We start from the raw sequence: 12,950 nt of genomic DNA, 5'->3' as shown, positions 1-12,950 counted from the left end.
TATTCTTTCTAAGTAACTCATGGAAAGTAACCAAAAACAGATCATATACCAGGTCATAAGGCAAGTCTTAAGTTTCTAATCAGAACAGAATTAAATATGACATAAACAATAGAAAAGTAAAAAATACTCAGTGTTTAGAAATTAAGGAACATTTTCTAAGTAATTCCCAGGTCAATACATCTCAATAAGAATTAGAAAATATTTCAACTAATTAATGATGAAAATAACATTCAAAACGTGTGGGGTGCCTAAGGTAATTATTAGAGAAAATTTTAAAACTCAAAAAATATATAAAGAATAGTAAAATCTCTGATTTTTGTGTCTCTAGTAGCTTTCGTCTCAAGAAGCTAGGTAAAAATTATAGCCAATGAGAAATTTTTAAAAGAAAAATATAAAAGCAGAAACCAATGAAAATTAAACTTACAAAAGAAAAATCAATAAAGTAAAACACTGGTTCTTTAAAAAGACAGATTAGGAAAAAAAAGACAGATTAGGACTAATAAATCCCTAAAAGGATATATCAAGAAGAAAAAAGACACACATGAATTGCAAATAACAGAAATTAAAAAGAGGACATCACTACCAAACCTACAGATATTTCTAAATTTTAAAATATCCATACAAGGAAAATACAAGGCCAAGACAGTCTCACTGGAAAATTAGTTCAGATATTTAAGGTAGAATCATACCAGTAAGACACAGTCTTTTTACGGAATATACAAAAATGATAGTTGTTTTATGAGGTCAGTATGATTCTGAAACCAAAACCTATTACGGACATCAAGGAAAGAAAATTACAAACCAATATGATGCACAGCCACAGAAACAAAACACCATACTCTATACGGAATTAGAGCCATGACTTAGAAGCTAGCCATGACTCCATGCTAGAAATTAGGAGCAAAAATGAAACAGGCCAGCCCTAATAAAATCCAAAATAACTCTCAACTGAGCTGTGTTGATCCACTAGTACCCTGGCTGCTTAAAGAAAATTTATCCCTCTTTGAAGGATGGTAACAGCATCAGTAGCCTACAATATTTTCACTATACTGTCTGACATCCAATCAAAAATTACAAGGCAGTCTATGAAAACAGAACAGCAGATGAGAAATCAAGAGAAGAAATAAACAGAAACATAGCTTCATTTAATTTACATATTGCAGTTACAAGACACATTTTTATGATTAATATATTCATGAAAACAGAGGGAAGGTTAAAGATGTCAATACAGGCCTCAAATTTATTAAAGAAATGTCAAAACAAATTCTAGAAAGAAATACTATAACTGAGATTAAGCATTTAGTAAAAGAATTTACCAGTAGATTAGATCTGTAAGAACAAGATTAGTGAACAGGAATAGAGGTCAGAAGAAGGTATCCATAAAGTCATACAGATCAAGAGGAAGCAAGGAAAGACAGAAACGAGAGTTAAGACCTATGAGACAGTGAAAGTGTCTAACATGTACATTCAGAGTACATTCAGAGTACAAAGTGAAGACGACAGTGACATAAAACCAGCATCCAGAAGAGCAATCTTCTGACCTGACAAGTCATCAAATTACAGGTTTAATAAACTCCATATCCAAAGCAGGCCAACCAAACCTACACACAAGGAAAATCAAAACTACACATGAGAATCAAATGCCTAAAACCAAAGATGGAAAGTCCAAAAGCACATAGAGGGAAGATATACCCAGAATTTTCAGTGAAGGAAACAGTAAGACTAATAGGAGACTAAAAGAAATCAAAGAAGTCAAAAGATAATGGAATGGCATCTTTCAAGTGTTGGGGGAAAAAAATCCTCTCCCAGCTCAGAACTAAATAAAAATTACAATAGAGTATCAACAAGAATAATCTTAATTTGGGGGGATGAGGTGAATTTTTAAAAACATGCAAAAGTAAAATATATGACAATAGCACAAATGAGGGAGGGTTCATGAAATTAAGCCATCAAAAGATTTCTGAATAATTTCCTAAGTGGCAAAATTTCAGAAGATTTTGTGAAAAATTTCCTACTAATTTGTGGTAGACTGCAATAAGAGATACTATAATTTCTAGGATAATAACTAAAATGAAAATAGAAACCATCTAACTATAAAGCTAAAAGAGTTTTATTTTTTTTCCATTTATTATTAGTTTAAAAGAGTTTTAAATAGAATATTTTAATAACACAAAAGAAAGAAATAAAGGAAAAATAACAAATGTGAAAAGTGGAAAATCTGTGGCAAAATGAGTAAACAAACTCCAAGTGACAGATGAGAAAATTTAAAGACTAGAGATATACATGTTCACAAATTAGAAGTCAAAAATAAAAACACAATGAGGTAACATTAGAATGTTAAAAATTAAAGACTGACAATATTAAAAAGCATACTAACATTTAACAGAAAAATCTCACGTATTATTTTTCAAATAAGGGTTTAATTAAGACAAGTTAGTGGGTGTCTTAAGATAGAAGGTATAGATCACATATAAAGAACTGACAGGGAACTCCTTGGCGGTCCAGTGGTTAGGACTTGGCACTTCCACCATAGTGGCCTGGCTTCAATCTCTGGACGGGGAACTCAGATTCTGCAAGCTATGAGACACACCCAAAAAGTAAAGTTAAGTTTTTAAAAAAGAAAGAACTGACAAGATTTAGTAAATCAGAAGATGGATCAGGGCAAGCTGAAAAGATTCTGGTTTGAATACTGTTGCCCAGAATCAGGATGAGTATGGTCCCTATGTCCCAACATTAGGGACGAAGATGATAAATTAATATTAGTAAATGAGACTGAGCTGCTTGTGGGCCATCCAAGTTAAGCTGCCCAAGAGTTAACAGGCCTGGAAGAGGTCTGGAATATAGGAGTATCCGAGGGCATGCAGTGAGGAAAGACAGCTGTCAATAATGAGAAGTACAGGGATTACCAACATGTGAGCATTAGATGAAGAGACTAGAGAGACTAAGTAGGCACAGAGAAAGGCAGAGCCAGCAAAAAAGAAAAGTTACAAAAGTTCCTACGGTACAGAGAATTTCAAGTTTCCCAGGGAACAATTAAAGTTTCAAATAAAGCAGAGAGGTCAAGTAAGGCTAGATCTGAGAAAGGGTCCACTGAGTTTGGCAAGAGAAAAACTTTCAATAGAATAATTTCAAAGAAAAGACAGAGGCAGAAAATAGTTTATAGAAGGTTGAAAAGCAAAGAATTAGAAGGAGAACAATTATCACACTACATTAAGCTTTCTGTTAAAATGTTTGCAAACAAATGTTTAAGTCCCTTGAGGGGAGAAAAGAAATCCTGTGTATCACTGTATCTAGGACAGTGCGTGGCACATTACTCGGTTTTGTCTTTTTGTTCTTTGGGGGAAAGCACTCATTTTCTATAACTCTTTAACAGTTCTCAATTCACAAACATCAGGAAACCAAACAAGGAACAATGACCAAATCTATACATTAAATGGGATACTTTTTGCTATACTGTATTAGGATTTTTTTTAAAAAGGTTGTTTGTTTTTTTTTTAAAAAAAACAGAAACACATTTAGGGTGTTTAACTTTCAAACACAGTAGACAATTCAGAAATTTTTGTTTTCTGTCCATAACAGGGAAGAGAAGATAAGTGACAGAGAAAGACACTTCACCATTAGTAAACAGATTACAGTATGAATAAAAAACAGCAGCTTTCTTCACCAGCATCATCCAAAAGAATTTTCTATTATGATGGAAATCTCCCAACTCCACACTGTCCAGTGCAATAGCCAATAGCCACATGTGGCTACTGAACATTTGAGATATAGCTTTGTAACTAAAAATTTTTTTAATTTTACTTTATTTGAATTTTAAATTTAACAGTCACATGTAGATAGTGGCCATCATATTGGATCGCACAAACAGACACAGATGATGGTGAAAATATAAAAGTAAAATAAGACTTAGCTTATGAGTCTTCAGGTTAACAGTACCCTAGATAAACTTCCTCAAGTTTCAACAACTAAGGAAGGAGGCAAGATAGCAAAAATGGAAGATATGGAATTCGTCTCTACTCACAAGCACACCAAGAATACATTTACCTGTGGCACAATTCTCACAGAGCACCTGCTAAACACTAGCAGATGACCTCAAACACATAAAAGGATAAGAAAAATCCCATGCAGCCTCATAGGATGATAAAAAGACTAAAAAACACAAAATAAAAAATAAAATGAATAAAAATTGGAAAAATAAATAAATAGGAAATAAAGAGGAAATGGGAAGGAACTGCACCCCTGGCAGAGAACTTAGCGTGAGGAGAAGTTCACGCACTCAGAAAAGCCCATTTGTGGTGGGAATATCAGCTGGGGCAAAAAGGAACCTTTACGGGATCAAAGGAGAATGCAGCAACCGGTCTAGGGAAGCCAAGACAGAGTAAGAACTGCAGGCACGGTCCATGCTACAGCCCTGTAGCATGGCCTAAGTCATGTATCTTCTGGTGCAGCCAGGGGCAGGGTGCAGGGAAATGGGGTTTGCAGAGTGGACCCAAAGAAGGGACAGCTGCTGGCTGTGAAGAGAAAGCCTGAAGGGACAGGAGTAAGGAGCGCCACAACCAGGAAAGTTTCCGGGAGAAAGGCAGGCCGCTACAGAAGCAGAGTGCCATTGATGAGTGGCACGCGAAGGGCACTGAGTCCAAGACACTGGACCACCAGAAAATCCCTGGCCCAAGGAAATCTTAATCAGTGTGAGCTCCCCCAGAGATCGCCATCACCCAGCTCCATCCAACTGCCTGTAGGCTCCAGTGCTGGACACTTTACGCCAAACTACCAGCAAGACAGGAACACAGTCCCATGGATCAGCAGACAGGTTGCCTAAAGTCGTACTAAGCTCTGGTGCCTGTGTGCTAAGTCACTTCAGTCATGTTCAATTCTCCGCAACCCCATGGACCTCAGCCCTCCAGGCTCTTCTGTCCATGAGATTCCCCAGCAAGAATACTGGAATGGGTTGCCATTTCCTTCTCCAGGGTACTAAGCTCACAGACACTCCAAAACACACCACCTGACAGGCAGCCCTGCCTGTCCAGGATTCAAGACTCAATTCTGCCCACCAGAGCAGAGGCACCACTACCTCCCACCAGGAAGTCGACACAGGCCCCTGGACCAACCTCACCCACCAAGGGGCAGACACCAGAAGCAAGAGGGACGACAACCCTGCAGGCTGCGAAAGAGAGACCACAAACACAGTAAGTTTCGCTCAGACACTCAGTCGTGTCCGACTCTGTGCCACCATGGACTGTAGCCCACCAGGCTCCTCAGTCCCTGGGATTTTCCAGGCAAGAGTACTGGAGTGGGTTGCCATTTTCTTCTCCAGAGGATATTCCCGACCCAGGGATCGAACCTGGGTCTCCCACATTGCAGGCAGATGTTTTACCATCTGAGCCACCAGGGAAGCCCTAACACAGTAAGTTAGACAAAATCAGACAACACAGAACACGCTGAAGGCAAAGGAGCAAGGCAAAAACCCACAAGACCAAATAAATGAAGAAGAAACAGGCAATCTACCTGAAAAAGAATTCAGAGTAATGTTAGTAAAGATGATCCAAGATCTTAGAAACAGAATGGACTCACGGATAGAGAAGATACAAGAAATATTCAACAAGGACCCAGAAGAACTAAAGAACAAACAGTGATGAGCAACACAATAACTAAAATGAAAAAATACACTAGAAGGAATCAACAGCAGAATAACTGAGGCAAAAGGATGGATCAGTGAGTTTGGAAAACAGAATGTTGGAAACAGCTGCCAAGGAGCAGAATAAAGAGACTGAAAAGAAATAAGAACAGTCTCAAAGACCTCTGGGACAACATGAAGGGCACCAACATTTGTGTTATAGGGGTCCCAGAAGAAGAAGAGAAACAGAAACGATCTTAAAAAATACTTGAAGAGATTATAGTTGAAAACTTCCCTAACATGAGAAAGGAAACAGTCACCCAGGTCCAGGAAGGTCAGAGAATCCCATACAGGATTAGCCCAAGAAGAAACGCATCAAGGCACATTTAATCAAACTAACAAAAACTAAATTCAAAGAAAAAACGTTAAAACCAACAAGGGAAAAGCAACAAATAACATACAAGGGAATCCCCATAAGGTTATCAGCTGATTTTTCAACACGAACTCTGCAGGCCAGAAGTGAGTGGCAAAATATATTTAAAGTGATGAAAGGGGAAAACCTGCAGATCACCCTACCCAGCAAGGATCTCATTCACATTCAAGAGAGAAATCAAAAGCTTTGAGGAGGAGCAAAAGCTAAGAGAATTCATCACCACCAAAACAGCTTTACAACAAATGCTAAAGGACTTTCTCTAGGTGGGAAACTCAAGAGAAGAAAAAGACCTAAAGAAACAAACCCAAAACAATTAAGAAAATGTCAAAAGGAACATACAAATCAATAATTACCTTTTAAATATAAGTGGATTAAATGCTCCAACCAAAAGACACAGATTGGCTGAATGGATACAAAAACAAGATCCATATACACTCTGTCTACAAGAGACCTACTTTAAACCCACGGACCCATACAGACTGAAAGTGAGGCGATGGAAAAAGACATTCCATGCAAAAGGAAACCAAAAGAAAGCTGAAGTAGCAATACTCATATCAGACAAAATGACTTTAAAACAAAGATAATCACAAGAAATAAGAAAGGACACTACATAATGATCAAGGGATTAATCCAATAAGACAATATAACAGTTGTAAATATTTATGCACTCAATACAGGAGCACCTCAATACACAGGGCAAATGCTAACTACCATAGAACAGGAAATCAACAGTAACACAATAATAGTGGGGGACTTTAACAGTCCACCTTACACCAAAGAATAGATCATCCAGACAAAAAAATTAATAAGGAAACACAAGCCTTAAATAACACACTAGACCAGATAGATTTAACTGATATGTATAGGACATTCCATCCGAAAGCAGGAGCATACACGTTCTTCTTAAGTGCACACAGAACATTCTCCAGCATCCTGGGTCACAAATCAAGCCTCAGTAAATTAAAATCATCAAAGTGAAAGTCACTCAGTTGTGTCCAACTCTCTGCAACCCCATGGACTATACAGTCCATTGAATTCTCCAGGCCAGAATACTGGAGTGGGTAGCCTTTCATTTCTCCAGGGGACCTTCCCAACCCAGGGATCAAACCCAGGTCTCCTGCATTGCAGGCAGATTCTTTACCAGCTGAGCCACCAGGGAAGCTCAAGAATATTGGAAAGGGTAGCCTATCCTTTCTCCAGCGGATCTTCCCAACCCAGGAATCGAACCAGGGTCTCCTGCATTATAGCCAGATTTTTTTACCAACTGAGCTATTACAACTCAAGCCTCAGTAAATCTCAGAAAATTAAAATCACATCAAGAATCTTTTCTGACCACAACGCTATGAGATTAGAAATCAATTACAGGAAGAAAAATACAAATGCATAGAGGCTGAACAACATGCTACTAAATAACCAATGGATCACTGAAAAAACCAAAAAGAAATTTAAAAATACCTAGAAACAAATAGATTAGTCCCGAGAGGCTCCTAAGTAGATTCCACTTTTTTCCACCAAATACTTTACTGATATTGGTAAAAACTGATTTAGTTAAACAAAAAAAGGGGAGGTGGGGGGGAAATGATCCAAGTTCCCTCTTGTCCCTGTATCTTCTGACAGAGAATTAACAGTAAATAAAATCTCCAAGGAAAAAAGAAAAGGTAACCATCTAGGATAGATATTTGAATAAACTGCATGGATCCACTCAGGAAAAAGAAATAAACCTGCTTAACTGGTGTTCAAACCAACAAAGAACCATTTGTTAGGCCCAGAAAGTATTTAGCAATTAAAAGATACAACAACCCAGCTTTCATTAAAATTAATTAGGTTTTCATCATAGCCTTTGTTGAAAAAAAAATCCTATTCAATGCACTCACTTTTAAGTAAAATAGGAAATGAAACTGTGTGCTTTTAAAACATTTAGTGGTACATTCACCTATATAAAGTGTTAATATGTATATGTTGGATTGGCCAAAAAGTTCATACTTGAAAGAACTTTTTGGCCATTCCAATATACATAAACATAATTAACCACACCACATACTGTTCTATAATTTTTAATAGCTGCATAAAAATCTCCTCATACCAATCCCCTAATGTTGAATTTTTAGCTTTTTTCATTATTAAAACCAAATCTGCAGGAAACCTTTCTGTGCATGTCTTTTTGCTAGATTCTTAAAAATAAAACAAACAGAAGTTTTCACCAAAAAAATTTTTTTGAAAATGTCAGCATTGACGCCATTAATGACAACAATATTCAAATATTTGATCCTATCCATTTACTACAGATGTCATTCACTGAAGTTGTGGATCATTCTTGCCTCTCCCTTTGTCTTTTCCCTTACGTTACTAAGTTTTTTTCCTTGTTACTCAGTGCTCCAAAGGATAATCAAGGAAAAAACAGAGAGAGGGAACCAAGGTAAAATGTGTTATATTCCTTACTTGAATTAAAAAGCAAAAAATTTATGAGCAACATTTAAACCATCTTTACCTACCCAGGTAAAAGCTTGATCTTCCCAACCCGGGGATCGAACCCAGGTCTCAAACGTTGCAGGCAGAGTATTTACTAGCTGAGTCAAAGGGAAGCCCAGGAATACTGGAGTGGGTTGCCTATCCCTTCTCCAGATCTTCCTGACCCAGGAATTGAACCAAGACTTCCTGCATTGCAGGTGGATTCTTAAACCAACTATCAGGAAAGCCACTGTTAATCAAGATTCCCAGAGAAAATAATGGCCTGAACCAAAGGTATCCACTGAATATAAAAAGTTCATTTCTCTCCTCTGCAATTAAGAGCCTACTAGCTAGCTACCAAAACTGGTGGGGCGGGGGAGTCATTCAAATCATTTTCTTCATATTTTATTCTCTCACAGAGGCCTTGTAGGGAAAAGCAAGTCCTAAAGCACACTTAATCAGACTTAAATAAAGTAACACTGCTATACTACTATGTCTTTTTCCCCCTTTTCCTCCAGTGTCCCAACACTTCCTACTAGAGTTCACTGTACGCCTACAGCTGCTAGGTTGGCTTCAAAGCCTACAGTCCCTCACAAAAATGACTTATTTATTTCTTAACTATTTACTAGATAAAGTTTTCCCACACTGAACTGTAATTACAGGATAGCTAACTAACCAGTGGCCTCATGGGCTAATCTTGTGGCCTTATGGGTCTCTCCTGTCCACTGAAGCAGACTGGTTAAAATATTTGTTGCTATTTACTCAGAGACTTTATCATGGACTGAGAATGATCTTACACACCCATGACAGACAAGCACATGCTTGTTTTATATGCCAAAATAACATTGATTTACATCACTCAGTCGTCTTCGACTCTGTGCAACCCCATGGACTGTAGCCCTCCAGGCTCCTCCGTCCATAGGATTTTCCAGGCAAGAATACTGGAGTGGGTTGTCATTTCCTTCTCCATGGGATCTTTCCCACCCAGGGAGCGAATCCTGACCTCCTGCAATACAGGCAGACTCTTTACCATCTGGGTCACCAGGGAGGAGAAAATAACATTAACACTGCACAGAAAAGTAATTTGGCAACATACTCAACTTTCTACTGAAACTACTATTCGGGTTCCTACAGGACTGGAAATGAGAAGGGAGGTTTCAAACGCAACTGGATACCAGACCAGAAAGCTGTTCAGGGCACTCCAAACCGTATTCTTTGTATTTCAGCCACACTAATATCAGAATAAAACCAAGGATTTCTCTTTTCAACACGCCAAATGGGAGAAAACATATCAAGTCAGCAATATGCAAACATCATACTATGAAGGAGAGAGTTAATTCCTCAGCAGAAAGAAGGGCAATGGGAAAACTCTTTCCAGGGTCTGTTTCACATTTTCTAAAATAAAAAAATGTAAATAGTTTTGCCAGAAATTGGTTTCATGAAGGACTGTCTTTTCTTTTTTTTTCTCTTGGGGGTGGGGGGTGGGGGAGGACATTGTCTTACAATTTAAATGCAGTCAGTGAACCTGAATTTTTAAACCCCCAATTTGAAAAAAGCCAAGTTTAAAACCCACCCGTTGTATATGGTATTAGAGGGAAAAGCGCTCTCAGAAAGGGAAATCCAACGCACCAAATAATTTAGAACAAACAGAACATAGTAGCAAAGGTCCCCAAAATTTATCCTAGCAGGTTGTTTCCAAGTAAACCAGGATTTTTTAGGTTCTATGAAAAGTCCCTCATTCAGCTAAAGATTTGTCTACCCATGTAAGTTGTCATTTTTATACAGAAATGCTCAACAGAAAAGTTAGGGATTCCCAGTGCCTACAGGTTTTGAACCACTTCCTAACCTTTATAACCATGATACTCTCAATAAGATCACAAGACATATTAAGTAAATTAAACGCTGCCTTTCAAAGTAAGAATCTCAAACTTTCGGAGATGGTGAGAAACAAATGATAAGGAACCCAGGGGGGGTAAAAATCTCAGATTAAAAATCTCAAATTAAAATAATATTGTATTTCTTAAATTGGTATACTTCGCATGCAATCCCATTAGGAAATACAAAACTTTCTCTCCTCTTTATTGGTAGATTAAAACTCATTTATATAACTGAAGTTAAAATTTAACAAAACACCATTCAATTTTGACAAATACGAAACTAAACCTAGAAATGCACAAGAAGCGTTATCACTACGAGTATACATTTTAGCAACGATTAGAGAAATGGCTTAAAAAATAAGGTGAACTCTTCCATTTACAGCGTGTCCTTCACCAAAAATATTCCCACGCATCGCTGTACGCGTTAAGATTTAAAACCCACTTTCATACAGAAGGTAAACAGATTATTACATCTCCTTTCCCCGAACCTCCCCTCCCTTCGAAGGTCGAGGGGGTCCCAGACAAAAGACAACAAAAGCACGTGACAAAAGTTTCTCCTAACACGCTTCCCAGGCCTAGAGGCTACGCTTCTCCCTCGTTCCGGGTCCGGGGTCCTGGGCCCAGACCTAAGGGCTGCGGCCCACTGAGGGCAGCAGGGGGTCGGCCCGGGGTCAGGCCCCAGCCACGGGGACGGGGAACCGGGCGCCAAGGACGCGCCGGGGAGCGGGCGCCTCCCGAGAGCACTGGCATAAGCGCGGGACGGAGCGCGGCCTGTTACCTTTTCCTGCTCCTCACGGAGCCGCGCCACCTCCGGGGCGCGCAGCGGCGCCGCGGCCGAGGCGTGGGGCCTGGGGTCTGGCGGGGCCTCCATGAAGGGGGTGCCGGGGCCTCAGCGGGGCGAACGAGTCCTAAACAAGTGTTTATGGAAACGTCGTGGCCGGTGGCTGCCCAGCGCCCGCGTGCTCGCCCTCATGCACTGCGCGCCCCGCGCTGAGGAGGCCGCGCCCGCCTTCTCCGCTACCGCGGCGACCGCTGCTCGCGTCCGGGCTGCCCACGGCCGCATCTCACACGCTCATGCCGCCCGCCGCTGCAGCCGCCGCCGCCGCCGCGGGCTCGGAGCAGCAGGCCGGCCGCTGAAGGCGAGAAGCGCCGATCCGGTAGCTGGGCCGAGCGAGGCGTCCTGTGGCGGCCGCGCCTCCTCCGCGCCTCCTCCGTAGGCCCCGCCCCTCGCTCCGCCCTGCGCGGCACGCTGGGAAGCGCACGCAGCCTCCGCCCTTCGTCCCGCCCCCGGTGAGTCACGTGGGGCAGGAGCGGCGCTGCGGCGGGTGGCTTATCCTGAGGGTGCGCTCGCTGCTTGGAAACTTTCATTCAATGGAGGATAGACGGTCAGTTCACAGACAGGATGCCTGCCTTGGCCTTCTGTCCCACATATGCATTCAGTCGTTGAGCGCTGCATTTGGCCGCAGGAGCTTAATTCATGTACTAATACTGCTTTATAAGCATTTTTAATTTTAACAAATTCAACCTTTCACTGTACCTGTTTAATGAATTAAAATATGAAATTAAATTTTCCCTGTGTATTAATTACTGCACACATAACGTTTACATATATGAAGGTATTGTGCTTTAATTAATACATTGCTATGCATGGGCTGTTTAAGAGACTTCAAGGATAAAGTTGCCCAAACTTTTCCCCTTATTTCAAACTTCTGTGACCTCTTTCTAGTACAGCCTTTGTACACAGTAGGCACTCAGTTAATGCTTAATGAATGGAATGGGCCTTGGCGTAATAATCATCTCTGCTCCAGTACTTAACAGAGAACTGCAGTTCTCACCCTGGTGTGCCTGCTTGCTAGATTTCTCTCCCCTTCTGGCCAGCTCCCCAATTCAGATACACTCTTTTTACATTTGCTTCAAAGAAAGAAGAAAGGAAAATTTGGGCAGATAGTAAATATTAATTGCTGTCTTTTCTTACTACATATCAAACATCCAATTCCTCTGAAACTGGCCGTCTCAGACTGCTCTAACACCACCATCATCTGTGTATCCTCAGCTACTTCAGTAGCTTCTGCTCTTGTCGCCCAGTTCTCACTTTCACCCTTTCCAAATGGATATTGGCAGCTGCCCACCCTGAAAGTGAAAGTCGCTCAGTTGTGTCCGACTTTTTGAGACCCCATGGACTATACAACACGTGGAATTCTCCAGCGTACTGGAGTGGCTAGCCTTTCCCTTCTCCAGGAGGTCATCCCAACCCAAGGATCGAACTCAGGTCTCCCTCTCCCGCATTGCAAGAGGATTCTTTACCAGCTGAGTCACCAGGGAAGCCCAAGAATACTGCAGTGGGTAGCCTATCCCTTCTCCAGCAGATCCTCCCGACCCAGGAGTAGAACCGGGGTGTCCTGCATTGCAGGCGGATTCTTTACCAACTGAGCTATCAGGAAAGCCCCATCCTATCTCCCTTCATTCAAGTATTCAAATCTAGCCTGTTTAGCTCCTGTGCCTGTTGGAAGCTGACCCACCCCCAGCCCCAGTAGAAGGGTAAATACATTTATCTTCTAAGTATTTAGTTCTATATGCT

The 12,950-nt window shown here is 40.6% G+C and overlaps 1 protein-coding gene across 3 annotated transcripts in view; it reads right to left on the bottom strand.

Moving 5' to 3' along the window:
- URI1 (URI1 prefoldin like chaperone) overlaps window positions 1-11,601 on the bottom strand; it is a 63,190-nt gene extending 51,589 nt beyond the window's left edge. For 2 of the 3 annotated variants that reach the window (XM_043899037.1, XM_043899038.1), the window contains exon 1: window positions 11,151-11,601. In XM_043899037.1, coding sequence (XP_043754972.1) covers window positions 11,151-11,243 — 93 coding nt within the window. In that variant the 5' untranslated portion in view covers window positions 11,244-11,601. The remainder of the gene's footprint in view (window positions 1-11,150) is intronic. The other variant, XM_043899039.1, reaches the window with a different exon arrangement.
- Between the last annotated feature and the right edge of the window lie 1,349 nt (window positions 11,602-12,950).

This window comes from Cervus elaphus, chromosome 4 (assembly GCF_910594005.1).
Source record: "Cervus elaphus chromosome 4, mCerEla1.1, whole genome shotgun sequence".
In the NCBI taxonomy this organism is placed as follows: Eukaryota; Metazoa; Chordata; class Mammalia; order Artiodactyla; family Cervidae; genus Cervus; species Cervus elaphus.
This window is presented reverse-complemented; position numbering and strand designations above follow the sequence as displayed.